General features: G+C 46.7%; 13 protein-coding genes across 13 annotated transcripts; 5 read left to right on the plus strand and 8 right to left on the minus strand.

The window, feature by feature from the left end:
• Positions 1-1,789: 1,789 nt before the first annotated feature.
• BDV37DRAFT_252397 (uncharacterized protein) lies at positions 1,790-2,507 on the minus strand. The gene is made up of 2 exons (XM_032082415.1): positions 2,408-2,507; positions 1,790-2,361 (listed from the first exon to the last, which is right to left on the minus strand). The coding sequence occupies exons 1-2, from the start codon at positions 2,481-2,483 to the stop codon at positions 1,883-1,885; spliced, it is 555 nt and encodes a 184-aa protein (XP_031939786.1). The 5' UTR covers positions 2,484-2,507; the 3' UTR covers positions 1,790-1,882.
• A 1,700-nt stretch (positions 2,508-4,207) lies between these two features.
• Positions 4,208-5,060, minus strand: BDV37DRAFT_272785 (uncharacterized protein; the record flags this gene model as incomplete). The annotated part of the gene is made up of 5 exons (XM_032084939.1): positions 4,208-4,434; positions 4,505-4,593; positions 4,654-4,805; positions 4,898-4,975; positions 5,040-5,060. 5 exons carry the CDS (start codon positions 5,058-5,060, stop codon positions 4,208-4,210), a joined length of 567 nt encoding a protein of 188 aa, XP_031939787.1.
• Positions 4,713-5,949, plus strand: BDV37DRAFT_252398 (uncharacterized protein). The gene is made up of 2 exons (XM_032082416.1): positions 4,713-4,979; positions 5,040-5,949. Exon 2 carries the CDS (start codon positions 5,128-5,130, stop codon positions 5,437-5,439), a length of 312 nt encoding a protein of 103 aa, XP_031939788.1. The 5' UTR covers positions 4,713-4,979; positions 5,040-5,127; the 3' UTR covers positions 5,440-5,949.
• BDV37DRAFT_159621 (uncharacterized protein) lies at positions 5,517-5,907 on the minus strand. The gene has a single exon (XM_032079138.1). The coding sequence runs from the start codon at positions 5,790-5,792 to the stop codon at positions 5,595-5,597; it is 198 nt and encodes a 65-aa protein (XP_031939789.1). The 5' UTR covers positions 5,793-5,907; the 3' UTR covers positions 5,517-5,594.
• Positions 5,950-8,356: 2,407 nt separating the features above from the next.
• BDV37DRAFT_295333 (kinase-like domain-containing protein) lies at positions 8,357-9,666 on the minus strand (the record flags this gene model as incomplete). The annotated part of the gene is made up of 3 exons (XM_032089844.1): positions 8,357-8,960; positions 9,029-9,475; positions 9,621-9,666. The coding sequence occupies 3 exons, from the start codon at positions 9,664-9,666 to the stop codon at positions 8,407-8,409; spliced, it is 1,047 nt and encodes a 348-aa protein (XP_031939790.1). The 3' UTR covers positions 8,357-8,406.
• Positions 9,667-10,321: 655 nt separating this feature from the next.
• BDV37DRAFT_272787 (uncharacterized protein) lies at positions 10,322-11,471 on the minus strand (the record flags this gene model as incomplete). The annotated part of the gene is made up of 3 exons (XM_032084940.1): positions 10,322-10,980; positions 11,036-11,310; positions 11,392-11,471. The coding sequence occupies 3 exons, from the start codon at positions 11,469-11,471 to the stop codon at positions 10,322-10,324; spliced, it is 1,014 nt and encodes a 337-aa protein (XP_031939791.1).
• Positions 11,472-11,616: 145 nt separating this feature from the next.
• On the minus strand, positions 11,617-12,405 carry BDV37DRAFT_272788 (uncharacterized protein; the record flags this gene model as incomplete). Its single annotated transcript, XM_032084941.1, has 4 exons — positions 11,617-11,631; positions 11,661-12,105; positions 12,165-12,233; positions 12,308-12,405. The coding sequence occupies 4 exons, from the start codon at positions 12,403-12,405 to the stop codon at positions 11,617-11,619; spliced, it is 627 nt and encodes a 208-aa protein (XP_031939792.1).
• A 305-nt stretch (positions 12,406-12,710) lies between these two features.
• On the plus strand, positions 12,711-14,043 carry BDV37DRAFT_159642 (RTA1 domain-containing protein). The gene is made up of 3 exons (XM_032079139.1): positions 12,711-13,060; positions 13,122-13,513; positions 13,567-14,043. Exons 1-3 carry the CDS (start codon positions 12,795-12,797, stop codon positions 13,839-13,841), a joined length of 933 nt encoding a protein of 310 aa, XP_031939793.1. The 5' UTR covers positions 12,711-12,794; the 3' UTR covers positions 13,842-14,043.
• Positions 14,044-16,560: 2,517 nt separating this feature from the next.
• On the plus strand, positions 16,561-18,226 carry BDV37DRAFT_272790 (uncharacterized protein; the record flags this gene model as incomplete). Its single annotated transcript, XM_032084942.1, has 5 exons — positions 16,561-16,703; positions 16,914-16,975; positions 17,024-17,477; positions 17,550-17,913; positions 18,125-18,226. The coding sequence occupies 5 exons, from the start codon at positions 16,561-16,563 to the stop codon at positions 18,224-18,226; spliced, it is 1,125 nt and encodes a 374-aa protein (XP_031939794.1).
• Positions 18,227-18,747: 521 nt separating this feature from the next.
• BDV37DRAFT_272791 (transmembrane amino acid transporter protein-domain-containing protein) lies at positions 18,748-20,330 on the plus strand (the record flags this gene model as incomplete). The annotated part of the gene is made up of 5 exons (XM_032084943.1): positions 18,748-18,759; positions 18,937-19,156; positions 19,213-19,404; positions 19,460-19,848; positions 19,908-20,330. 5 exons carry the CDS (start codon positions 18,748-18,750, stop codon positions 20,328-20,330), a joined length of 1,236 nt encoding a protein of 411 aa, XP_031939795.1.
• A 414-nt stretch (positions 20,331-20,744) lies between these two features.
• On the minus strand, positions 20,745-21,623 carry BDV37DRAFT_295335 (alpha/beta hydrolase; the record flags this gene model as incomplete). Its single annotated transcript, XM_032089845.1, has 2 exons — positions 20,745-21,107; positions 21,207-21,623. The coding sequence occupies 2 exons, from the start codon at positions 21,621-21,623 to the stop codon at positions 20,745-20,747; spliced, it is 780 nt and encodes a 259-aa protein (XP_031939796.1).
• Positions 21,624-23,623: 2,000 nt separating this feature from the next.
• BDV37DRAFT_284614 (uncharacterized protein) lies at positions 23,624-24,343 on the plus strand (the record flags this gene model as incomplete). Its single annotated transcript, XM_032087535.1, has 2 exons — positions 23,624-23,799; positions 23,872-24,343. The coding sequence occupies 2 exons, from the start codon at positions 23,624-23,626 to the stop codon at positions 24,341-24,343; spliced, it is 648 nt and encodes a 215-aa protein (XP_031939797.1).
• A 431-nt stretch (positions 24,344-24,774) lies between these two features.
• Positions 24,775-26,742, minus strand: BDV37DRAFT_252407 (prolyl hydroxylase family protein). The gene is made up of 2 exons (XM_032082417.1): positions 26,428-26,742; positions 24,775-26,376 (listed from the first exon to the last, which is right to left on the minus strand). Exons 1-2 carry the CDS (start codon positions 26,699-26,701, stop codon positions 25,205-25,207), a joined length of 1,446 nt encoding a protein of 481 aa, XP_031939798.1. The 5' UTR covers positions 26,702-26,742; the 3' UTR covers positions 24,775-25,204.
• Between the last annotated feature and the right edge of the window lie 299 nt (positions 26,743-27,041).

Below are 27,041 nucleotides of genomic sequence, written 5' to 3' on the forward strand. Positions count from 1 at the left end.
TTAAAATAATATTTTAATTAATTTTAATTTTAAATAGCTATATATAAAGAATATATTATTAAAAAATATATAAATATAATTATTATTTTATTATATAATAATTATAAAGTTTTATATCTCTATAATTAATAAATAATTTTAACTTTTATTTAATATAGAGATAAAACATTAATATATCTTTATTATATTTATCTAAAAAATATATTATATATTATATATTTTAATAATCTTTTACTTTTATTATAAGATCAAATAAAGGCCGAGAGTTTCTTGATTGTTAGACTGATTCAGCCGCTAACTAGCGATATTAGATAAATGGAATGGCCATCTATTCTCCAAACTCATCGGATGGCCGGTGATTTGGGGGAATCATTATTCCATTTCATTCCGAATACAGCCTAGCTTGGTTTCACACTAGAGCTGCTGAAACAATCAAAAGGTCGCACGTGCTAACTTGTGAAACAGCTGGTTGATCTTGTCACTGGCCGAAACAATATTGGAAAACTCCTGTCATTATCAATGCAGACATAGCCAAAAATAAAGCTTGACCTTTTCATTATAAATGTCGAGGTTACGAACAGCACCGCTCCATTCTGCCGCACAGAGACTGAGACGCAAAGGTTATGGGACTACACGAGTTCATAAGCTTCGGCCACGAGTTTGAGGAAGTGTACACGACTAGCCAGGTAGACAGCAGCAATGGACATCAGAGGGTTGTCTCATATCGATTCAATGATTTGAACCTCTTACTGAGATATGAAACAGACGGATGCATCGGTATACCAGCAAAGGTAGAAAAGGATGTGGATATAGAAAGTGACACTTTATCCAGTATGATAGAGTCCTTGTCACATCATCCCACCGAGAGCCCTTCTTGTGGCACTCCCACGAAGTTCAGATTAAGAGTAAAGCAAGAAGGCCGAAGCGTACCAATTGAGTCGACACTCGAGGCTTTTGTAACCCAATCGACATCCAAGAAGCCCCCGCAGTTGTGGGTATCCGAAACCCCCAATCTTGTCTGTGCGTACGATAGGCATGGAGGGTTCCAGCGACCAAAACCTGAAAATGCTGCAACTGAGATCAGAAAATAGGAAAATGAGCACCAGGATGATCTTGTAAAATTGGCCGCCCTCATAAAGAGAGTTATCAGTGTGGTAAAAAATGGCGGTGGAAAGCTGTTGTCAAATATGATGACCAAGGCCATAAGTTAGTGATCTGGAGGACAGACAAAAGAAAGTTTTTGCCGGAGGACATCTACTCTAAGCTGAATAAGACGGCCAATCTGATATCAGAGCACAAGGAAAACTCGCTCATGGCTGTTGGATTAGAGCTCCAGAAAGCCAAATAGGATATTGGGGCCTTATGTATGATATTAATTCATACTTTCCTTATTAGTTTCCCATACACGGCTCAACTGCAAGCTACAGCGCTCAACTATGACTCTATTACTCTAACTGTTACCGCAGTCTAAGTACTCAAACTGGGCTATCGATATTGTGTTACTGCATAAGTCAAACCAAATTATGATAGTCATCCAAAAAAGCCAATGGGTTCTTTTGTTCTGGCTAGCCTTTATATACTTTTCGATGGATACATAGTCAATGGCTCGCTGAGATCCGACCCGACAGTGATCGGCTGTGGTTGTTGATTGCCATTATTCTGTAAGGATGTTCTTGTTCCATTACTTTTCCTAGAGAGCACATTGGCACGCCCTGGCTGTTGTATTTCACTTACCATTGAACTTTTTAGAGAATGAATTGAATAAATATTTCGAAGAAAGAAAGCCCCTATAGCTACCAGGTATACAATGTGGACATTCATTAAGAACATGTAGCAGCCTTATGAAAGAATAACTAGACGAGAAAGGCGGAAACTCCTCAGCTCATCTTGTATGGCTGGAATCTTCTATCTCAGGCAAAGATGGTGTAGCATTGTACCAAGATGACTCCTTATAAAAGCCACAGTCACCAGAGGCACAGTCAAAAAATGGTGTGCACTGTTTTTGAGGATTAGCGCGTGAGATTCGACTCAGGCGACCGCATTGACAGAGGGGATTTTGGTCGAGCACGCCTCTTGTGTCGGCCCAACTATGGAAACGTCCACAAGTAGGGCATTTAAAAAATGGTCGTCCGCCATGTCCATTCGGATTCCATGGTTTGACGTAGATTAAAACAGTTGGAGTTCGGCATGCCTTGCACAATCTATTCCCAACAGATGACTGTGGCAGTGGGTCCATTTCCTTTGGGATTGCCAATATATGACCATCGGTTCTTGTGGACAGACTGTGGGTTGTTCCAGAATAGTGATTATATTGCGTTGCACCGGCAAGGTTCTCATTGTTGTGCGGGATACGCAAGTTGGCTAAACGTAGTTAGCATGATCACTTTAGAGCACAGGATGAGCTTACCATTTGAGGTACTCATAGGCTCTGCAGATCGATTATAGCATTTTTTTGAACGATTAAACAGAGTCTTAAACCTCATTGTAGAATAGGTCTGCAGTTGAGAATAAAAGATAGGGTCTTAATGGGTCTATTCTAGAATAAAAAAAAAACTAGGTTGTACCCGGGAAGATGCAATGGTTTTGTTTGCTATATATACCTGTCATGAGCTTCATAGTCAGATGATCTCTAGCTGCACAGCCTTAGACTTGGAGTTTCCCCATGGGCTGACGAGAGAAACTAGCGGTCTAGCTGTACAATGTACCTTGTGGCCCTATTTTGCGAGCCTTCTATATATATATATTATTAAAAGCTAATATTGGTTATGAAGGGTGTCAGTTTCTAGCCTCGTCAGGCCCACAGTGATCTGAAATAAACCAGAAAAGTCTTTTGTTAAACCCCATTTGCATGCATGAGGGGCTGTAGATGGCTAAAAGTATTAGTCATTGATTTGAAGCGGGGGAAAACATTCGCCGGAGAGAGCAGGACTCGAAGAGCCTGTTGCTTATCAGCGTATGAGCCGGTCAGATTCAGCCCATCGCAAGGCGTACAGCTATGTGACTATCATGGGCATTGTATGCTAAGGTCATTCAACCATATAGGTCAAAGAAACAGCGGTGAAGTTGCTGAAAGTATAAAGGGTGAAGGGCGGCGCCTGTTAGGCCAGCAAGGCAATCCTACTTTGTCATGACTGGTTTGCGTTTGTGTTGACGATCTTGTGAGTTGGACAGACCTATGAGATGTTCCACAAGACTGCGATTATCTCATCTCAGATCATGCCTCAAATGAGGATTCTTCGTGCCCTTTTTCTTATGAGGGACATCCACCACATCTGGTTTTTTTATGGTGATAAGGCAATGACTGAGAACAGTTAATGTAGACGTAATAGCTGCGTGGGGTGCAGTACCACATTGTCAGAAAAGTATACGAACAGCCCCTGTCAGACAGCCTTGCCATATCGGGTCAGAACATTACCATCAACTTACCTTTCATGTTTACGAGCGAAATGAACGGGACCAGACCGACACAGTAACCGGGGAGCCTGAAAATCCAGTAGAAGCATAAATTTGACTGGACTATACGTATTTCAAGTCTTTTCTAATATAAATGGAAAATCGGTAACCGGTGACAGATACCTTCGAATCATTTTTAGCTCTACTTAGATGTCTATTCTTCTATTGATTCCAGATGGTAAACCAAGGCAGAGTACAGCAAGCAAGGCGATGAGGCTGTAAGCCATCGCGGTCAGAAGGGCACTGACTTGGCTGACGGGGCGTCTCACCATCGACTTAATTAAACATGGGCCAATTGACGCGAAGGCCCTGGTTCATTATTCTTGCGCGTGTGCTGGTATACATTTCTCGTATTAGGAAAATTCCGCATGGAATTACCCATCGATAATTACCAACCATAAGCAAATAGAAACTCCAACCCTAACGTTATAGTTCCATTTGCCATCGCCTGGCTGACTGCAACTCGGGGTCCTTCTCCACCAACGTTCGCTCAGCATCATCAAGATACCGAGGTCGTCGCTGATCAATCCAACGACTCATCCGAGTGAATTCATGAACCGGATCAAGACCATACATGATCTCCTGCAAACGGGCATGTTGTCGAGTCTGGTAGTGTTTGATAAATGTTCTGCTGGTGGTATGTGCCATTATAACATTACGTTGCGCCTCGCTGACGTATCTGGGCACGAAGATCAACAGATAGCTTACTTGGATTGACGATTGGACTACCAACATGGGAAAAGGTTATGAACAGTCACTTACCGCTCTGGTCTATCAATTCCCTGTCCCCCTGTAACGGAATTGGTGCGAGAAAAAAAGAGTTGAGAAACCTATGTATATCGCTGACAGTCCTTAATTGAGCATCAAGGGCACCTTCCGTCAGGCGTGTCTCCCAGAGAATACGAGGCTGGCTGGTAACAACAGCAACGTTCGGGAAGACAAAGTAGTTTTGTATCTCGGGTTTCAAAGGAAGTGGCAATTCTTGTCGTCACCCTCAACGAGCAGCCGTCGAAGATCTGCCAAAGATTTAAGATTAGGGTCTCAAATGTACCAATATAGAATAAAATGATAGAAAGCAATACATGTGGGCTAAAAACAAGAGACACGCCATAAACAACCTCAGGAGGTGCAAATGTATTGCTATTTCGTGAACCAGTAGGAAAGCTTTATAAAGGGAGGAGTGAGCTATGTAGCGCCTACAAACTTGTTATTTCAAGAACACTCTTCACAAACTGGGGTTCGATTTCAATCATCGGCTTGGGAGGACCACTGTGGGGATCCCGCTGGAGAGTCAATCGAATATGTTTAAACTGGAGTAGGTATATAGCATTTTTCCTGTTGACGGTAAACAACTATATGCAGTTGTACAAGCAAAGGCTAACTGTTAAAATCCCAAGTGGAACTGTTCCTAATGGGTTTGAAGGATCGTCTCGCTAAAGGGCACCATGTCTTCGATGCATATGGGAATATTGGCCCGTGGCTGTTTGTCCAAGTTATAGTTATCCATCAAGCTCCTTATATCCTGTCTATACGGGTCAGAGCTAGCTATTATCTAGGGCACACGGGGGTGAGACGCGGGAACATACAGTACGGGCCGCCTTGCCCATCTCATGGCTTATCTCATGCTGAGTGACTCGGCTGTAGTAAAGTCGGAAGTACTTCCAGTCCCCATCAATGGCACTAGCTTTTTTGAAACCTTTTAAGCAATGTCTATTTTCGGGGTTGTACTGGAGCTTGAGGCACCAGTTGAGAAATCGATACATATTATTTGCAGTGGCTTGCCGCAGCGCGTCTTCTGTATCGTTCCATTTCGAGTCGGCTGATGGCTGGATTGTTTTGGCCTCACAGCACCTAACTGTGTGTCAATCAGCTGCTGTTCTAGAAGCGCTCAAGCGAAGGCAACGGTTTGGACTCCGGTCGACTTCTGTAGTAACTGACAAAGACCAACGCTTCTTCAGTCGAAGGTGCAAGTTTCTAGTCTTTTGAGGCCTTCTATGATCCTCCGGTACCTCGGACAAATCCTCTTCTGTGTTATCGGCTGGAATTTCGTACCGAGAGCGATGCATCAGTCTTATGGCTGACACGCTCATATCTGTGCTTGGATTCGCTACAGAAGACGCGGTGATGCCGGCATCCAAAGACTATTGAGGCCCATCATGTGGGCCTACTTTTCTCCTTTTGGATTTTCGAGGTGCTGGCGAAAGATGTTCGGATTCTGTCAGTTCCGTATCAGAATCCGGGCAATACAGCCTATCGTTATTCGTGCCTGCTGAGACACTGGAAGTCTCACTCAAGGCGGCTTCAAGGCCGTGAACTTTGACTCGTTTCCGTCGAGGCATAGCCAGGGATCTATACCGACGACGGAGCACTGCAGGCAAGGAAGCTGATGTGAATGCTATGGTCCCGTACTGGAAAGGAGCAGCAGCAGCAGCAGCAGCAGCGAATAGCGACGAAAAATATATGTAGATGGGGTCAATGTGATGAAGGATACGGTTGTCCTAGTGGACATGGATTGGGAACGGCAGAAACTCCACTTACGTCAAGTAGACGCCAGTCGAAACCAAGCCGGTTAGATGTTGAGAACGCCATTTTTCAGCCCTCTTATAAGCATCGGGCAGGACAGTGCGCAAAGTGACAGAAGTATATTTTCACAGAATAATAATCTTTTAGATGCTAGCTGTCCGTGACCGGCTATCGTCGTTCTATGATATTTTGCTTTGCGTGTCCGCCTTTGATAAGGTACGCTAGACAAGGGTCTGTAACACTGAGAAGGAACAGTAGAAGTGAGATGGCTCAGAAATCCATATAATGAGGGAGAATTAAATAAGGTACATGGCTTTACCTGGGAAGTATATCTGCGGACTGGGATATCACAGGTGAAGTCATGTGAACTATCAGAAACTAATCAATGCTTTATATTTTCTCCATACTATTCATACTACTTATATAACACAATGGAGATTGTCAAGACCGCCTGCACAAGGATATCTCTTTAGACTCGCCCAAAATCCGGACGGGATAGAATAAATGGTAACATGGGACTCTCACATGCTTATCACATCCGAAACAGTTCAACCATTCAGCTTTCGCTAACTGGTGGAAAAGGTGGTGAAGCACAGCTGCCAAGAGACTGGGCGTCTGACTGAATAGAGCTATGTACCAATTAGAGAGCTGGCAGCGCCGATGGCCTAGGCAGACGTGGATAGGCATAGGTGTTTACTTTGGCCCATCACCGCGGGGTGGTAGATATGGTAAGTCACCCCCTCCAAAACATACCCATACTAAGCGTACGACGACTTGGCATCATTATCTGCACTTACCCTGCAGGGGCACGCAGCGAGGTCTTGACCGTGCAGAAGCCACACGCCGGGAGGTTAGTAGTTGGGTGGGTAACCACCAGCGAATCCTTTCTGTTGTATGTTTTTTTCTTCGCCTTTTCAACGCACTGCTGTTGCTATTTAGCTGTTGTTTAACTTCCCATGCATGGTACAGAGTAATAGCCTGCATGCGAGAGATTACAACAACAATCCAAGTAAGCTGCCAAGGCACGGTGAGGTCGTGATAGAGACGTATCTCAGCATGGTTACCCAAAATTGCCAAGAAATTTCTAACAACGATGCTGCTCTCCTACTGCCCGCGTCTCCTTTACATCAGTTTCAATATTTCAGCAATCCCCCAACTTGATGCAACTGTTACTGCAGCTGGTAGAATTCTGACTGCTGAACCTATATAGGCCGCTTTCATTTCATTTCAAATTAATTTGAAACATGTGATAGAGGGCCCAAGGTGAGCAGTCTTCAGGACCAATCATCCCGTTTCTCCAAGATGCGTCCTCCATTCCATACTTTCTAGCTAACCTGATTAATATGATGTTATCCGGCTTCAGAAAGTGCAATAGAATGGCAAACGAGACAAATATGTCACACCCGGCAAAATTAAATCTTCTTTCAAACTTTGGATTGGAAAGCGACTTTTTGGACGAGTGGGATATACAGGAGTCAGAATTAGCCCCCACAGAATTATCAAAGGGCCATGCGAAATAACAGAGCTTGCAGCATTGAAATATGTCGCAAGCACACATCCATACATGTCCCTAAGGTCTTGAATGTTTATCATCACCGCGATGGGCTCTATCTTGAAATGGGCTATGTCAGTGGAATAGATCTTCGAGCAGCTTGGCTTGGAGGCTGTCTATCAGAAGACCAGAAGAGACACATTATTACCGAGGTTACAGGCTATGTCAGCCAGCTTCGGAGTTTCGAGCCACCACGTAAAGGAATCGTTGGTTCAGCGGATCTTGGAGCATGTCTTGACCATCTTGTCGGGTCGTGTACTTTCGATCCATTTAATGAGCATGCAGAATTCCACTCGTTTCTTCGGAGGCATATTCGTATCGAGAACTGCACACAAGTATTTGGCGAAGAAGTCACTGAGTGTCACTCCCGTCATTATCGACGCTACTTTACTCACACTGACCTCTGTCCCCGAAATATTATTATAGAGAATGGGAAAGCTTCAGCAACCATTGATTGGGAGTTTGGTGGCTGGTATCCGGAATATTGGAAATATACCAAAGCACAATTCGGTCAGATCGAGATGCCAGAATGGTACGAAGGATTGGCATCTGCTATGGCGAGGTACGACATTGAGCTGAGAGCTGAACGAGTTCTCTGGAAACGATGTGATCTACCAGGAATGCTACTTTAACAGTTATTACTGGTCACTATTATGAAAGGTCCGGTGGCACTTACGGGGGGCATCGATTCCAAGCAGTGCCCTGATCAATGCCACAAGCTCATTATCATCGAAAGCAGGCAAGCAAACGCGTTGCACGCTAGACACCAGTCGCTTGGTGTTGAAATCTGGCCTAAAGAGTCTGGGCTTCTCATTGCGACCACGGAACGCTTTCATGCCTTCAAAGCACTGTGTCGCGTAGTCGACACCTGCCATGAGTCAAGACTTCCAAATCGTTGCACACTCAGGCAGGGCCCATTTCACCATCCATTCAGACGCCAGAACCTCCTTAGTAGAAAGGCGACTTTCGGGCTTGAAAGAAAGCATTGGCCTGAGCATGGAGAAAAGGGCATCTCTTTCGGCTGGCTCAAATAGCGGCATTCCTTCCGCCTGTCGAGGCTGCTGCACACTGTCTTCGAAACGATCCTCCCATGATTGATACGGCCGGCAATCTATCGGCTTCCCATCTTCGCTGAACATATTTCGACGCACCTCCCATTTGTTCCACCCGTCAGGGGGCAGAATACCAAGTGCATCAACATGCTCGCAGGCTATATCGTCCTCGGTCGCCAGAAAACCTTCAAACAATGGGTTTTGGCCAATAATATCCCAGATTGAGCAGGCAAGCGACCAAATATCTGAGGGAAAAGAAAGCGGGTTGGCTGATTCGAAACGAGTCTCCGGGGCCCGGTTTACAAGAGGAGTATGCGACTCAAATTTTTTTTCCCTTGTAGGAGAGAATGCCTCACCGAAGTCGGAGAGCAGGATTTTAGCTTCAAAAGTCTCAGCTTCTCACTTGCTTCCCCGAGCTAGATTGGTAAAATGCCGCGGGAAGGGACACATGAAGGGAGCTCTTTGCCGTCAAAACGAGTGATAGCCACAGTCTCTGGCTGGCCGTACTGTCCATAATCTAATCCAGAGGGTAGCTGAATGAGAACATTGCCGTAGTGAAGGTCACCATGAGCAAAACCTTGTGAATGTACGTACTCAACTGCAACTGCAGACTGTGCTGCCAATGCTCGCGCAACTTCTAACTTAAAAAGGCGAATATATGATCCATCCTTCACATTGGAAAGACTCATCTTCGCTGGGAGAGTCACGTAGCATGCATGGGTGCCATTTGGACCTTGGATCTCGAAAGTGTCCAAGATGAAAGGTATCATAGCTTTCCCCAGACTATCGCCCAAGTCCCGTCGCGAGTTGGAAAGATCAGAAAGCACGTTCAATTCGTGCGGATCTGAGTCTGCTGTACAGACTCTGATAGCGACATATTTTTTTGACACTTCGTCTTGAGCCAGCCAAATTGTTTAGTGCGAGCCATGGCTGAGCTTTTGGACTACCAGATAGCGGTTGTGGAGCCGATCTCTAATTGCTATAGGGTGGTAGCCTCCTGGTCTGTATCTTTTCAATTTCTCCACATCCTCAATGGGAACGTATTAAGTGACGCAGTTTCGGGTCGCCTTTTGACGTCTTGGACATGGTTGCAGAGGTGGAAAACACACAGCGAAATCGAGTGTGGTAAAGCAATTTCCCTGGTCTCTTGCCAGTAGTAGGATGAAGACGAGTAGATGGTGCGGACGGATTCAACGGCCTCAGGCTGGATAGACACGAAGAAATCATCATTTCCTCAAAAAGCAGTAGATTGTGTAATATTGGGACCTGTGAATTACTATCTGTACCTTCCAGCGCACCCACCGCTTGCGCTTATGATGCGGTCCTGTTCGCAAGATACGGAGCTGAGAGCAACCGCTATGTAGACACAAACTACAAATTCTAGCTGTTGCTGGCTTGCTTAAGCTCTTCATACTATTTATATTCATGCTCCATTTCACAAGAAGGACATAAAACGTATCGGTTGTCCCCACTAAGCCTCTTTTCCATTCATAAATTCTTCTCAGTTCTCTGTATTGGTGTTGGATAATAAGCACCTTATCAAAGTAAGTATATGTACTGATGTGATCAAAGCTTTTATTTAATGTTAAGTCTGCGAGGTTGGTTGGATCCACCGCCTAACAGGCCGTGTTCAATTTGAGTACTTGGTTAGAACTACTAGTATAAAATGGCAATTCAAATAAAAGAAAGCAGAGAGGGGTATGCAGTCGTCACTGAAACTATCAAGGCGAATTTGTACATTTTAAAAGTAGTGTGGCATATTCATTGGCTCTAACCACACATTCAACATCTGCTCAATCGTAACGTCCTGAAGATCCACCCAAGGAAAACCAGGATCAGGCTGAGGCTCTTCATAGATATTATTTTCTGAGATTCTAGTGGTGAAGACTGCCAGTTCACCATTATTCTCTCCAGCACTATCGGACTGCGCAAGACGATATTTCTCTTCAAACCATTCAGAAAGGAACCGCAGCCAACCTTGGTAGAAGAACATCTCATGTTGATCCCACTTCCCACCTTTACACTCCTGATCAAGCGTATTCATGCGCTCGACAGATTTCTGGATTTCATGCCGCATATCCAATGTCTCTCGCAACCTTCGGACTTCATCGTGATCTCGAACGGATGGCTCCAACGATGCGAGAACAAGTTTGCATGAAGCTGCAACGCTGAACCCGGTCATTGTCCATTGGGTGTAACTAAATCTCTTTTCAATACCAGGTGGTAGAGTGAAGTAAAAGTTCATAAATTGTTTTGCAGCCGCTAGTCCGTGACAAAGGGCATCGATTCGCAGGAGGGCCATGGATTGGTCGAATGACGCGGCGGAAGATGGGTATACATCGAAAAAGATAGTTTGATAGAGATGGATTTCGAAGGCGTGGGACGGAATGCCTTGAAATGCTAACCAAGTGTTAGAATTTAGATCTGCAGTACGGATAAGGCTTGGTCAACTCACCATCATGGTCAATAGGGACAGGAAGCCGGGCTTTGCAATCTTCAAAATCGCTTTGAAGAGAACTAATCATAACTTCTATATCCACAGGAGCCTGATTCTGACCGAATCCCCGTGCAACTAGGGAATCGATTCGTACAAGCATGTGTTGTACTTGAACCTGGCCTAGCAGGTATCGATCGGTTGAGAATTCGCATTCCTGCGACAACTTCGCAGCGCATGATTCTATGAAGGGTGACCAAGGCATTGTTCCTGTCCGCTGTAGTACTGTGGAGTGACTAGTCATGTGAAAAGAAAGTAAGCAAGACATAGTCTTTTCAGGTCTAGACCGGACTGTAGAGGTGGTAGATCGAACTTACCACGCGTCAAGGAGAAAATACCCAACCAAAGCTCGCATTTCCTCGTTTCGCAGGGAAATCGATTCTGTCGGAGGATCCATGTCCGAGATGACGTCAATTCTTTGCCTTACTCCTCGCAGCTTGGCTGGGTAATCCAGTCTGCAATCGTTGATTATACTTTGTGCGAGGTGCAGATATCCAGAAAACCGCACTATATGGAGCTTTTTCTTCGTACTATCTTCCGTGTTAGCTTTTGTGAATCTAATGAAGAGAGAAATTGTGTCTAGAACATACCCAGCTATAGTAACCAGCAAACCCTGTAGTATATCAAAGGGTTGTTGGCGATTGCCTTGCAAGACTTGTCCCCCAAGGTAAGACGTCGAAACGTCCTCGAGGGCCAGGTGCAGCGGGACATTTCGAAACGAGGAGACCAAAAGAATAGAGAGTAAGAGGAAGGGTTTCTCCGATCTGAGATCCTCGACAGTGGCATTTCTCGGCAGCTGTACAAATGGGAAATACGTTATGGCATCACGAAAGCTCTCTATCAAACCATTTGCCTCTTCGTGGGTGATCAGCCCGCTCCCGATCACATCGCACGGATGTCGAGGAGTCGGAGCACAACTTTCACTTTTCGGGGACAGTGGCAGTGGCAGTGGTGCCTGTTGCGGACCTGAGTGAGGCTGATTGATCTGGCCTAATATTTGATCCACCTTGTCCTCGAGTGCACCTATTCGCCTAGATTAGATGCGGTCAGCTTGACAGATCGTATGGATACGAGGAGTGGGCAGATATACGTCTCCCTCTTCTTAGAAGGACGAGCTTTTGTTGCACGGAAATAACAATCTCTGTTCAGACGGAGACACCTTCAAAGCGTGTTAGGTTTACATTGCTAAGTAGAAGAGAAGAGAAGGAGAAGGAGAAGCGAGATGTTGCATACCGATCGCAGCTCTGGGTAGAGGTGCGCGAGCACCTAATTTTAGCACGCACACAGTTCTCGCATGTCCTAACTCGGCCTAGACTGGTCGGCGCGGACATAGTAGGCAGCATTTAAAGAATTGGAGCTAAGATGGGGGCTGGAAAGGAACAGGAGGCCTTAAGAGTCCGCGGACCGGCCCCAGGCAATTCCCCTCCATAGTCCGCGGACTCGGAGTTGGCCTGGACTCCGTGTCTTGGCACGGCCCGAAGTATACTCGCGCCAATGATAGTCCGACGTAGGATCGGAGATAGTAGCATAGCCTCGTGGCTGACTTTCAGGCCTCGTTATTTTGTCAGATTGTATAAAGAGTGTGTGTATTCGATGCTTTGAGGAGGGGAATATCAACCTCAACCCATTTAGACTCGCATTCTACCTCTTCTCCTCCTCACTATCTCAAAGAAGAACTCGAAGAAAAAAGAGAGAAAGAGTAGAAATATCAACCCTGAAAATGTCGGAAATGAACATGGACGACTGCACCTTGGCAACTTGCCCAATTGACTTGGCCTATATCAATTACCAGCCTAACATCCCGGCAAATGTCCTCTTCCTCGTCATCTTCGGCCTTCTCCTCGCCGCACAAATCGCCCTAGGAACATGGTTCCGAACATGGACATACATGGGGGCCATGACCGCGGGGCTTATTCTTGAAATACTGGGATACATCGGACGAATCATGATGCACAGCAACCCATTCGACTTTAATGCATTCCTTCTGTACGTGACCTTTGAGACATACCTCTGAATAAAGCAAGCTAATCAGAAACTTGACTTTTAGATACCTCATTTGTCTCACGATTGCCCCGGCCTTCTTCACCGCCGCCATTTACATCTGCCTGGGAAGAATTGTCATCGTCTACGGGGAGGATATCTCCAGGATTCGCCCGCGTACATACACCATCCTCTTCGTCACTTGCGATATCATCGCTCTAGTCCTACAAGCAGCCGGCGGCGCCATTACCTCCATCGCCGACTCAGACCAAAAAAGCCTCGGCGATACCGGTGTCAATATCATGATTGCAGGATTGGCTTTCCAGGTCGCCTCGTTGACGCTGTTCATCGTGCTCGCTTCGGAATTCGCCCTGCGAGTGCGCCGCAGCTCAGAAGACATGAAGAATGTATCTACAGCATCTGTTCGCAGTGGTTTGAAATGGAAGATGTTCCTTCTGGGTAAGTGTCACCAAGTAATCCGCATTTATCAGCCTATGCTAACCCAATCAAAGGTCTTGCCATTGCCGTTTTAACGATCTTCATTCGCTCGATCTTCCGTGTTGCGGAACTGAAAGGTGGATTTAATAGTGATCTGGCTAATGATGAAATTTCCCTGATGATTCTTGAGAGCACTATGATTGCCATTGCGTGCATTTGTATGACCGCCGCTCACCCAGCAGCTGCCATGGGCCGGCGGTGGGGGGAACTCTCGGCGAAGCCGCGTCGTGGAGTCGTTTCGTCTAAGATGTCGCAGGCTTCATCAGAAATTGAGATGATGAATGCTTAAAAATATATAGCAAAGCCCCTGCTGACTTGGAGTGGTCGGTTTCAAGAGATTGGGTATTAGACATTTCAGCGTTTGGATTGGTCTTGGTAACATCAGCGAGTTAGATCTGGAGTTAGATTTTATTTGAGCGATTTGAATCATAGCATTCTCACATTCCATATTCCAATCCCTCCAGTCATACAAAGAGTTGAGCCAGCTAGGGTCGGTGGAGTCGTATTGTTCCTAGGTTGCCCTTAGGTAGTGGATGAGGACCAATGAAGGACCAAAGTCCTGAGGTGTCCGCGGAAAAAACGAATACTTTCCCTGACTCTCGAATTTGAATGCCTAGGCATACATCTGCGCCGCATTGATTGCTGTACTCGTGCGACTTTTTTTCTAGGGACATTTTGCGTCGATCTCTTTTCTGTTGCAATGACTTCTTGGTCACGCTGAAAACTTTCGACTGGCCGCTGGAGTTCCTGGTCATTATGACCGAGTGGTATGGAAATTTATAGGCAAACAGTACGCTGGTGTCAGGGCACGGTATTTCTATTATGAACGAAAGGTGTGTCATTAAGAACCTAATAGAGGGCAGAACGGGACGGGCGGTCAAGCAGTGGCTCGCCCGTCCTAAAGTTACGGGTGGAAAGGCGGCCGTTTCTGGCGCCAGAGGTTGTCATTTTCAGCGTCGTTTTCACAGGTCCCTATATTCTACTTGCAACAGATGGTTCTTCACTTCAAGTTGATCCTCGGTGTGTGATTCACAGGCTTGAATTGAAGGTTGCGAGGAGCCGGGCGCGAAATGAGACGAGGCAGAGGTGAACTCTGCTCCGGATAAACGTAACAGAGTCCAAATTGTACATATATGTGCAAAGGAAACTCACTTTTTATCAAGGCTAGAATGTAGAACATACTTCGAGTTGGCATCGGGTCGGGTTCGGGTTCAAGGGCCTGGGTCCCGCCCCGAACCCGCCAGGACTTTTGTTAACCCGACCCGGAAAACCCGAAACCCCCGTTACTAGACCTAAATAGGTAAAAGGTTCTATAATCGATACTAGACGCTTAACCTATATAGGTTTAGACTAACTCTAGTCTTCATTTAATTTTCAAATACTAAGAAGAATAAAGTGATGGGCTCCTTTGAGGTAGACATGGGTAGCCTTGGGGTTTATACCTGTGCGAACGTCCCTTGGACCGACCTACAATGCTGCCATATTGACAGACCTATAATGTTCGTTTGGTCTCCAGGGAGTTCCTAGGGGATTAATAACCTAATCCATTATACCCTAGATCCATAATACTTGCTAGGAATACAATCTAAAAGCGGTTATCCTCGCAGATATACTATATTATCAGTTTGGAATACGCACTGCGCAAACAGCAATTCAAGGATCTCAAAAGGCCTGATATTTGATATTTTAGGATCCAGGTATCCTCGACAATCGACCGAAACAAGTTAGAAGTTCTCATGACCCTAAATTAGACCATTTCATGCCATCATCCTGTTCGTTCGTTCCATTGCAACAAGAATCCTTGACAATAGGACCCATAGCTAATATGAGAGGCCAATGATCCCCAGGCATCCATGGATAGGAATGCCACGCTAGTCTTAGGTACCTTTACTGGCCCACTTCTTCTGGACCAGGCTTAGTGGAGCACAAACATAAGACCCTTTTAAATATCCTGTCCTCCCTGGCCCCAACCTTCTACATTAGCTGCGAGATTTTCTTCTCCGAACCCCTTTGTACATTCGGTGCACCATGAAGTCAACCAGACTACCAAAAAGGCCGTCATCTTTGGCCGCAGTGCCACAAAAGGCTTACCTAACACCTTTTCTTGGGTATCTGATTCGACTTTCTGATCGAATGCTGCTCATGTAAGTCCTGGTATAGCTTTTGGAATGGTCAAAGAAAATGCAACTTAAAACAATAATACCAATATTAGATCCGGTATCTGTGCTGCAACTATTCCACTCGCATACTATTTAATCTGCAATTACTATTACGAAATTGAGAAAGCAACCTGTCGGAAGCGGAACAGTGATCTGATCATTATCCTGGGGAGTATTCTGTTCGTTCTATATCCAGTGAACGGTGCTCTGCATTATCTTGCGCGCCGCCGCATCCAGCGAGGGGGCCAATGAATCTATAATCTAGTCTGCGTTGAATATTATGTCCAGTACTCAAGTTACTATCTTAATAGTAGCAAACAGGATAGAAGAGGTAGTGGATCAGTGTTAAGACTACAAAGAAGGCCAAGCCTTAAAAGCTTGATGCTATGCTGGCTAACACAGGATGCCACCAAAGCAAATCAATTTCGGCTGACCTTCCCTAATGTTTTGTAGTTTTAAAATTCATGTGAGATGTAGAATGCACAGTACCCCTGCTACTAGAACTGGCCGATGTAACGTTCCTGGCTTCAGACTTACTATGAGGGAGCCCCGCGTTGATTAGACAGTGCTAGCTGGACTTCGCCATAGGATGCAAGTGATCAAACATCTTTAATGCAAGATGGATACAATAAGCATTAAAGTAAGCATTGAAAGCTTTTGGCCATTTTTCGAAGTTTTACGCACGAAAACAAAAAAAAAAAGAAAGAAAGAAAGAAAGAAAGAAAGAAAGAAAATGCCAAGAAATGAAATATTTAAATCAGTTTGCATTAAATACGCTCAAACAAGACGGCTCCACGTCTACTTGCCAGCATCATCTTACCAGTTGCGTGTCCTACCTGCGACTTCACAATGCCACACCTTTTTCACCTACCCCTTGAACTTCTCGCACAAGCTATCTCATACGTCGATCAATCGACTTTAAAATGTCTGCGCCGGACTTGTCGCACGCTGGCGCAAGTCACCTCACCTCAACTCTTCCGCGTTGTGCGCCTGTTTTCCCAACGAACACAACTATGAACGACTTTGCAACATCTCAAGGGACGCCACACTGAAGAAGCTGGTAAGGAAAATTTATATCCATACATGCTACGAATACCTTGTAGGTTGATTACCCCACATAGCCTTTCAAGAGTCTCAGACAAGAGAAGTAACTGTACAAGGTCTTCTGGGGTTAAAATGCATCCTCACCGAGGCATTCAAAGACGCCTGCAGCTCAAACGCTTCCCGAACGTGCAAAGCACTGTTCTACGTTTTGACGACATTTGTTACGTCTGTCCAAATGACGAAGACAATAATGATGATAATAGACTAGACTTATGGCGAGGCCAATGGCCCCAGAACCCCGCCTGCCGCAAAGAAATTCTCCGCGTGTTCTTATCTTGGCTGGCGTCCTTGGGTGCACCCATCAAAGAGCTCGGAGTCCGCAACCTTCACGGCGGCAATATCGACGATGCGGAGATTCGCACCATGATAACTAAGGCGTTGGGCAGTCTCCGATCACTCCGGCTGAACATAGTTATCGAACGTCTCGTAGAACTCGTAGAAAGCCCAGCAGATGAGATCCAATACCATGAGGCCCACGAATTCTTCGAAGAAATGTCATCGAACTGGCTGAATCCCACCATGGGATCATTGGAGCACCTGACGCTCCACTGTGACCAGAAATGGTTGTTCCTCCCCAAGGTTGACTTTCATGGGATTCGCTTCCCAAGGCTGAAGACCCTCGCACTGGGCAATTTTGCCTTCTGGCTGAACTCACAGGTGGAGTGAATTCTTTAGCATGCCCTAACTCTAACGGAATTGTATTCGGATGACTGTATTATTTTGTACGATTTCAGTATTACACAAGAGAGAGAATGGTGGCGTCCGGGTTGTCCTGAACGAAGCGACTACTACCGTTCAGGCGAGAAACTGTGGAATGATCTGTTCGGTGCCTTTCGAACAGGCTTGCCGTTTCTTCGGCATTTTCGCATGGGATCAACGTGCTGGTCGTATTCTGATGGCGAGATGCCGTTTGTGAAGGAGACGAGCATTTATATCGGCCTTCTGCACGATCGGTATATGGGGTGCCGTGGCACGGACCCGGACGACCGTATGTCCAAGGTCAATGAAAAAGCGGCACAAGAAAACCGTGAATTCGATAGGACCGCTTTGCGGCTCTTGCTAGAGAGTGTAGGGCAACGCGTACCGCCGTCTTGGTCGGTAGGCAGTAGAAATGTTAGGGATCTGGTCGATACGAGGTAGAAAGGTTGGGAATGCGAAGCATATGGTGGTAAGAGGTCTTAACTCGAAGCATACGCAGAGGCATTCACACTATTGACGATCGACAATGGCTTCAGCCACAGGGGTCAATGCAATCACCGCGCATTGTCAACTTTCTAAGGTAGAATTATAGATATAGGGCATATTCCAGACAAAGGGCATTTGCCTACGACTTGCCTATCTAAAAACCTTAGTTGAGCGGCTTATTCAGTGCTCAAAGCAGGCAGCTGGCCTAGGACTAGCAGGGGCATAAGACAATGATTCTAGAACAGGGCTATAGAGCCCCGTATACAGGCTCATTCTCTGTAGTCGTCATATAATAAGGCTTAATTATGCTAGTAACGATGTCTATAGGCAGACAGAGTGATATATATGAGCTAACCCTAATTCGGACAGTTGCCCCGTGCTCCACTGAGCCCTATATCGCTTGAAATGGGGCCTCCGGCATGGCCACCGGTCCGATTACGGAACGTACGACTGTTGAAATCGGCATTTGTTTATAACTTTACTCCACTATTCCACGAGTGACTTCCTGGGCTTGGAAAATGGTCCACCTTATCAGTAATTATTTCTTTTACATGATGAAAATAGCTAATCCTGAATCTCCACCGTGGGGAAGCTGGGGTTGCGGAGGGAAGAAAGTTCAATATAACAAACGAAATACAAAATATTGTCTCAACATGTCTGCTTTTGTCGCTTTCTGTCTCATTTGAGATTTTCAACACTATGGGACATATACACGGGAGGAAAGAAGATCCCGAAATTCCAGCCAATATGCCTTCTCAGGTTGGCGAAGGGGATCTTAAATCAGCTGCCACCGAGGATGCCGTATTCGGGGTGATTGAAGGTGATGGTCCTAATTATCGAAATGTACATTCAGGCCTACAGGTTGTTACTATCAATGAGACTGATAATTCTTAGCTAGGATGGGTAGGAACCTCAGTTCTTATGATGAAAACCCAGATCGGCTTGGGTGTACTCTCTATCCCAGCTGCATTTGATACGTTGGGCCTGGTCCCTGGAGTGCTTTGTCTAGTGGCCATAGCCATTATCAACAGCTGGTGCAGTTATATGGTCGGCAGCTTTAAGCTCAACCATCGTGAAGTGTATGGCATTGACGACGCGGCTGGACTCATGTTTGGCCCTGTCGGACGTGAGGTCCTCGGAGCCGGATTTATCCTTTGTGAGTTAACCATCTGTGGGAATTGTGATGGTAACGCTAACGGATTATGTTTATAGATCTAACTTTTGTTGCTGCTTCCGGTATACTTGGTATCTCGATCGCTCTGAATGCGATCTCAACCCATGGAGCTTGCACCGCTATTTTCGTTGCTGTTGCCGCGATTGGAGTATTTTGCCTTGCAATTATCCGGACTCTGAGCCGCGTAACTATTCTTGCGTGGGGTGGCCTGGCATGTATTCTCATTGCCAGTAGGTGCCCTGCTTGGCCTCTCATATTCTATAGCATTATTTCTAACACTTTTAGTATTTACCGTCACCATTGGGGTCGGCGTAGAGGACCGTCCCCATTCGGCACCGCCAGGCCCTTGGGTTTCTGACTATAAGATTGTCAATAGTCCCAGCTTCACAGACGGAATATCGGCAATCTGTACATTAATTTTTGCCTACGCCGGCGTGCCCTTTTTCTTTCCGATCGTAGCCGAGATGCGCGAGCCTCGCCACTACACAAAGGCATTGGCAGCGTGTCAAATCGTTGTCACGGTTACCTATGTGACGATTGGGACCGTTGTGTACTACTATTGTGGATCTTATGTTGCGTCGCCTGCGCTTGGTTCCGCGGGAAAGCTAATCAAACAGATTGCCTATGGTATTTCTCTCCCGGGACTGTTCGCCAGTGCAACTATCTGCACGCATGTAAGGAAATAACAACCCCTCCCTCCACCGATTCTCAACAAGTTCTCACACCTGAATAGCTTGCAAGCAAGCACTTCTTCGTCCGAATGCTACGAGGGTCGAAGCACCTGGTCGCAAATACGCTTGTGCACTGGGGTACCTGGCTGGGCTGCGTCCTCGGTGTTGCTCTCGTCGCGTATATAATTGCAAGTGCGATTCCCAATTTCGATAGCCTCATCTCTTTTATTGGAGCGTTACTTGGCACGTTGCAAGGTTTCCAGCCGAGTGGTTGCATGTGGTTATATGATAATTGGAGCCGGGGCAGAGACCAGAGGTCGTATAGATGGACCTTGGGCGTATGCTGGAGCGTCTTCGTTGTCATCTGCGGCACGTTTTTGATGGTCGCTGGTACATATGGCTCCGTCGTTGGAATCATCGACTCTTTTAGCACTAATGGTGGTTCGGGTGTTTGGTCTTGTGCTGACAATTCCAACTCGGTGTAGTGGTGAGGCTTTTGGACTCAGTTATTTAAGCCACTATATCATCGCCTGTGTTCTGTCATGTTTCTTTCTCTTCATAGTCTACGGCTTATAGAGTAAGTATATACCAATGCCGTCTTGGTTTTGCATAATCAATGCGAGAATTTGGAAATGTCGTAGGTTAAGCTATTCGTCTCCGCGAACACCATTCTTCGACCATCTATAGAGAACCAAATATGTATACTGATTAATGGCGTTAATGTCCTACCATTTCAGTTGATATGATTTCCATCAACCAAGATATTGAGGTACGGAGCATTCTCGTTCAAGATGACTTCTGTTTTGGAATCCTTTCTCTACTAAAGAGATATGAGTGAAGACAAGCTCTAGGCCACAAATATTCTAACTTGTCTTGGTCCTTTCTCAAAAACCGGCTATCTATTCAGCCTTCTCATACTGGGTTGCCAGGCCTGCAATCCAATCTGCCACTTTCTCAGGCGCGCTAGCAATAGGAATATGGCCCGTTGGAATCACCGTCACATCCACCTCCCTACCCGTCTCTTTCTCAATGATCTCTATCTGCTTTTTCTGCACTTGAGCTGGAATCACCTTATCATCCGCGCAGAGCAAATACGAAACAGGTACATCCTTATACCCAGCATAGCTCAAAGGATTCGTGAAGCTGACAGCCGAGTGTTGGGGATACCGCTCCATCCACGCTTTACCCTCAGCGGCCGGAAGGTCCGAGTAGCATAGTGCAGCGGCCGCGGCGTTATCAGCGAAAAACATGTATCCCTCTTCCTAAGAGATCCATTAACAATCATTTCACAGTGAGAGAAACCATCCCACTAGCTAAATTGAGAATGAAATAGAGTCCGAGGAAGAGAAAGAGAGACAAACATCAACCTGTAATTCGACGAGATTTTCAGCCGGAATATCAGCCAGCACATCCGCCGAGGCAGCGCCCAACTGCGGCACCAGCGCGGTGAGATACGCCAACTTTACGACCCCGCCAATCTTCCCGGATCCCTCTGTCTTGGCTAGTCCCTTAATGCTCTCGCTGCTAGGCACCCCACCGTACGAGTGAGCCACCAGGATCACCTCCTTTCCCTGATCGACCAGTGTCGCGACCTCGCGCGCAATCGCGGCCGCATCGTCGTACATGGTTGCGGGTGGTTGGAGCTTCTCGGTGCTCCGGAGACGGATGGCCTTGACCTCGTAGCCTTTGGATGCTACGCCATCGACAACCGTGTCATAGAACTCCGGGAGGCTGAACGAGCCGGGGACAATGATGATAGAGGGTTTTGAGTGCGACATGGTTTAATTGCGGATAGGTAATGTATTAAATGGGACAGATCGGATTCAGTGGGGTCGATACAGCTGAGGGTGAGAACGTAGGATTTGTAGTCCTGAAAAATTTCTGTGAGAAGACACATGGTTCATATTTAAGTCTACTATTGAACAACATAGCCTGCCTCGCGTCATCGGTCCATTGGTGATTTGAAATCGGACCGCATGCATTATAAATGCAGGCTGACAGCTAGGGAGAGCACGCCAATCAGAACACGTATATCGAGTCAGTCGGGACTCTTCTACACATCTCCAGTAGCAGGACTATGACAGTAGTCTTTTGATTGTTGGTAAATAACGCGATGAATGTATTTTGTTTCGATTCCTATCAGAGTCATTCATCGACCTATATAACCATGACATATAAGAGCATCAGTTATGGGCAGTGCTGTTAGTTTGTGTGGTAAGCATGCATCCGAAAGATAAGCATGACAGTAAGCACGCCATGATGACAGGAACCGATGCTAGTCCACTAGTATATATAGCTTAAGACTAGTATATTGCTCACTGTGTACTCTAGATTATTAATAATCAGAGGTTCAACTTTCTGGCTACTGCTGGAGTCTACGATATCTAACAATATATCATAATAAACAAAAGTCAGACTACTATATGAGGGTGCAATGGATCTCAGTACCATACTAGCCTACCTAGTTATACAATATACACTTATTAATTAAATCGATAAACACAAACACCACCACAGGTGAAACACAAAAAGAGATCAAACTCATCCTTACCACTGACCAATATCAAGGTATCCCTGAAATATACATACTAGATATTGCTCACAAAGTTTAGTTTCTTAATGGCTATTTCTATGCTCGACATACACGTGATACGTACAGCCCTTGTTCCTGCAGCCAGAAACGGGCGACTTGGTCTTGACTCTTGACCACCTTGCTACCTGGCTCAGCCGAGAAGAGAGCCCTCCAATGGGCTAGGTTGATGGCCAGCGCATCGGGATGAGCGAGGCGGGTTCGAGTTTGAATGGACTCTACCAAAGTCTAGCACGGCCGCTGCGGGTGTGCCTAGCCTTTTAGTCTGCGCGCTATGCGGGGTAAACTTAGCTGTGACGAGCAGTCCTCAGCTAGCCACTGCTTACGTACTTTTCGAAAGGCTCTTTCTTCATCATTGCTGTTATTTGGGTAAATCCATAACACTCTCATGTCTGTATTGGAGCGCCGGCAGAGAGCGTTGAAAGTCTGACTGAAATACAGATGTAACCGATATCGGTGAAGAAGCCCAGATTCTGGTATGTTCACAGGATTGTTACTGGATATTCTTCCGCACATGTTCTAGTAGAAAATGCTGTTTTTTACAGCGCCTTGGTCAGAGTCATTAAAATGACGTCAATTGAGCAGTCAATGCTAGTGAGGCTTTTCTCAGCGCCGCGTAGGACTGTTTTAAAAGCAGATCTGCACAGGAATGTATATAAACAGTCGAGGTTAGAAAGATCTTAGCGCTTTTATACAGAGGTATACCAGAAATAGATTATAACTTTTAAAGAGACTACCCTTTGGGCCGAAATTATGTACTCATACCGAAGTCTACTTCACTGATGATATCGGATATGAGAAATCAGAAAGCCATATAATGGTCTCTTACTTACAAATAGCGCACGATAAGGCCGTCTCATGCATGCAGAAATACCCTACCCCGCCTCCTTATAGAGCGCTCCGATGTGAATCTTGTGAGCGAACCCTGTTCATTTTTTTACTCTGCCAATCGGAGGCACTGGAACGATAGCGCCTCACTCCGGTAGCCTGACTCCATGATGCAGGAGAATCCTTTTGGTATTGATCTACCTCGCGACCGATATCTTGACAGAGAAGCATAGAAGGCAAAGCAAGGTTGCAAGCGCCAAATCCCCGTCTATAAAGTCCCCATGGGCTCTCGTTTCTGGAAAGCAAAATTCTCCACTCCAAACCACCTTTTAACTTATCCTACCTCGTCAATCACACAGAATGGCGGATACCAGAGGCCGTCCTACTCTCCCACCATACCCTGAGAACCCCGAAACTAGGAAAGGCAAGCGCTTAAGCCCTGAGAAAGTCCAGTCCCTGAAGGCCCGATACGGAATCGATATCGACCCTCCAAGTGCCAGCTCCGGCCCAGCCGCCCCCGAGGACACTTATCCTAAGTATACCCCCACTCCCCTGCTGCTAAAAGTTCACACGGCCTTCTGCAGCTGACTTATGGGCTCAACTCACAGCGATGGGTGGGTACGAAAACATGAAACCCTCAACATCCACTCAGGCTGGTTCGCATTCCCCGCACCAATCGTCGAAAACAGGAGTTTCGCCGGCGCAATCCTCCATAGCTACCCGGCCTACGGCACAGTCCTTCCAAAAGATCGATGCTGGTTCGACTTCTTCGAAGGCGACCGCTGCTGCCTGCGCATCGGAATCTTTCGAAACAGGACAGCGATAACATATAACCAGGTGGTGAATAATGCATGGACCGCAGAGGTCTATTATGAGCTTCCCGATGCGCTCGCTGAGGGGCGCGATTTAGGTCTGAGGGTGTTTCTGGAAGACGGTCAGTTCTGTGTTTCTTGGGATACTGAGGGGGCAGATTTGGATTGGGGCGCCGCTGCGGATTCCATGGAGTACCGGGCTGTGCCGGACAGTGCGGCGCTTTTTGGGGAGTCTGTGACGGGTTCGTTTGTTATGAAGTTTCCATAGTTTTATATCGCTCCTCCTCTTTACCGGATTATCCTGGATTAATTGATTACCCATCTCTTCCTGGCCCCTGTCTAGCAAGGGGCAACCTTCGGACCAGAACATGAAATTTGTTTTCTGCCATCGGTAAGAGATGAATCTGCCTTAGTTGAAACCGAACGATTGAACAATTGGCTCTCAATTATACATTACTACATTACCAGAAGTATTAGATATCATTATTGTAGATCAAATCTCGATCCATTAATTCTTAGGTCAAACAAACGTCAGGTGCTGTCCCATGACCTCAAAACGTAGAGGCCAGGGTGGATGGTGATTTCAAGCTAACGATAGTCTATATGGGAACCTTCTGCCAAAGAATAGAGATGAAACACAACGATCAAAAGAAAGTTGCTGGTAAAGTAGAATATCGGGTGATCATCTAGACTCTTTGAAAAAGTCTACTAGGCCATGGCCTTTCTAGCGTGCCGGTGCGAATGATAAGCTGCATCATCGTTCGAGCAATAGAGCAATTCCCATGCATATATATTTATTTCTATATTGATAAACGGAAACATATATATGACTATATGCACATATTTTACTAGTCGACTGGTAGATCGGCCGCATCGAGAATGGCAAGATGAGGGAACACGCTGTAGACTTAAGTATATAGCCTTTATTTGGCCAAGTAATCAAAGCGAAACAAGTCGCTGAATCTATGAAGCACTGGAGCCGATCCAACAGCGAGTGGAAATAAAGAAAATATGCGTGGCCGGTTGGGCGATGCCAAAGTGTCGATGAAATAGTGATTTAATACACCATACCTAATGAGGCCTAGCTCTCGCCAAAGTACCCACAATTCGTTTTATACAGAAACGATGATTACTCTTCGCAAGGCTTAACATCATACTCTACGTCAGTCCGGATAATATACTTCGCCCCCTTTCTTACCCCAGTTCCCTCATGTAACAAGGCCCCGTTGGCCTCTCCATGCGGGAAAATCGCAACGGCTCCCATGACAGGTCGCACCGGGTACGCGTTGAGGGTTCCTTCCCGCGCAGCGGGCATGAAGAAAGTTGTCTCTCCGCCCTCGAACTCATCGTTTAGATAGAGTAGGAAGGTATACATAGAGCTTTGTCTCTTGTCCTCCGGCGAGGCGTCGTACACATACGTGTCGTCGGGCAGGATGCCGGACGGCGGCCAGGCTCCGTCAATGTGGCACCGGTATTCGGCGCCGGGAACGTACCGGTATACGCGGAAGCGTCGATTGATACCCCGGGCTAAGCGACCGTTGATAGACTGCGGTACGTAACGGGAGATACGTGCCCAGAGCATGTCGTGGAAAGTAGTGTCGACTACCCAGTAGAAATTGTGTGCGAGGATACTCATATCGCCGTCTTCGCGGAGGGGCGCATCTGGTAGGAAATTGACGGATTCGCCGGCCGCGATGATTGCTTTGCACTCGGCGGTGGAGAGGACATTTAGGGCCAGGCCCAGGCCTGGCACGGAGGGATGTGGGTGGTATGTTATGGTTGGGCCGACGGGGGCGAGCGGGACGGCGTTCGGGGTGGTGGTGTACAGGATGGCAGGATGGTGATTCGGAGGCTTGCGGAGTGGGCCGGGGGTTGTTTCGATGACGCGGAGGGCGGATGGTGACTTGGGCGCGTCAGCTAGAATAGATTTGTCAAGGACGGAGGCGTAGACGGGGAGTGGTGCCGTCGAGGGGCGGAGGTCCCAGATGGATTGGAAGGCGATGGGAGAGGTGGAGTCGACGGCTTTTGGGTTGGTGTCGATTGGGGTGCTGACGCGCAGGATGGCATCGAGGACACCCAGCAGTTCCATGTCCTTTGCGCTGCGCTCCAGCGGGACACGATCGATTGCATCGGGTTGCGTTGAGAGACCGCTGACGACGTCCAGATCCCGTACCCAGCGACACAAGGCTCCGATCTTTGGTTGTTCGCCCCGAATTCTCATCTCGGCGAGCAGGATCTTGGCGTCGATGTATTTCTCGTCGGCCAGAGCACCGGTGATTCGTGCTGTCAAGTTTGCACCCTCTATCGAACGATTAGCTGCTGCTCTCAATTAGTGACAACGCAGCAGCGTACCAGCGGCATTAGCCCCCGTGGTGCAGGATTGGCGGAAGTCATAGACCGCAGCTCGCAGGTCCCTGCATGCCTTCGACTTGGTCAGGCTTGGGTATTGTGCGAGAGCCGTGAGTGTTTCGATGGTGATCTCGAGATCCTCGTCGGGGACAATCGTTTTGAGGTGCTTGGGCTCGCCATCAGGAGGCGGTGTCAGCGTAGTAGCGGCCTTTGGCGCTTTTTGTGGAAGGTCGACTTGCGCATTGCGCTTGCGCTTGGCGGCTTTGGATTTGGCCATGATTATCTGTGGTTGATTGACAGATAATCGATTGATTCGAGTGGGGGTTCGGAGGTTAGACTTAACTTTGTGGGCGCATTCCGTCCTGCAAAATCCCGATTTGCCCCACACAATTCTCTTCTCTGCTAAATCCTCGTACACTAACCTGAATGTAGACTAGTGCATTGTGCCAGAAAGGGACCATGCTGTGTCGTTAGCCTGGAGTGGTAATTGCACTGCAACCCCTAACATCTATGAGGAACACGCCTCGTTATTACTAGCACGCCGAGGAAATGTACACGGCGACAAATACATACAAGCTATACCAAAGCACCTGGTTCAATAGACTCCGTACTAGTTT

The sequence above is a fragment of the Aspergillus pseudonomiae genome (assembly GCF_009193645.1).
Source record: "Aspergillus pseudonomiae strain CBS 119388 unplaced genomic scaffold BDV37scaffold_50, whole genome shotgun sequence".
NCBI lineage: Eukaryota > Fungi > Ascomycota > Eurotiomycetes > Eurotiales > Aspergillaceae > Aspergillus > Aspergillus pseudonomiae.

Coding starts and splice junctions, on each gene's coding strand:
- BDV37DRAFT_252398 (XM_032082416.1), top strand. CDS start 5,128: ATGGCACTAGCTTTTTTGAAACCTTTTAAGCAATGTCTATTTTCGGGG.
- BDV37DRAFT_252397 (XM_032082415.1), bottom strand. CDS start 2,483: ATGAGGTTTAAGACTCTGTTTAATCGTTCAAAAAAATGCTATAATCGA. Junction 2,362..2,407: donor GCCTATGAGTACCTCAAATG/GTAAGCTCATCC, acceptor AACTACGTTTAG/CCAACTTGCGTATCCCGCAC.
- BDV37DRAFT_159642 (XM_032079139.1), top strand. CDS start 12,795: ATGTCGGAAATGAACATGGACGACTGCACCTTGGCAACTTGCCCAATT. Junction 13,061..13,121: donor GACTTTAATGCATTCCTTCT/GTACGTGACCTT, acceptor CTTGACTTTTAG/ATACCTCATTTGTCTCACGA. Junction 13,514..13,566: donor ATGGAAGATGTTCCTTCTGG/GTAAGTGTCACC, acceptor ACCCAATCAAAG/GTCTTGCCATTGCCGTTTTA.
- BDV37DRAFT_252407 (XM_032082417.1), bottom strand. CDS start 26,701: ATGGCCAAATCCAAAGCCGCCAAGCGCAAGCGCAATGCGCAAGTCGAC. Junction 26,377..26,427: donor CACGGGGGCTAATGCCGCTG/GTACGCTGCTGC, acceptor ATCGTTCGATAG/AGGGTGCAAACTTGACAGCA.
- BDV37DRAFT_159621 (XM_032079138.1), bottom strand. CDS start 5,792: ATGCCTCGACGGAAACGAGTCAAAGTTCACGGCCTTGAAGCCGCCTTG.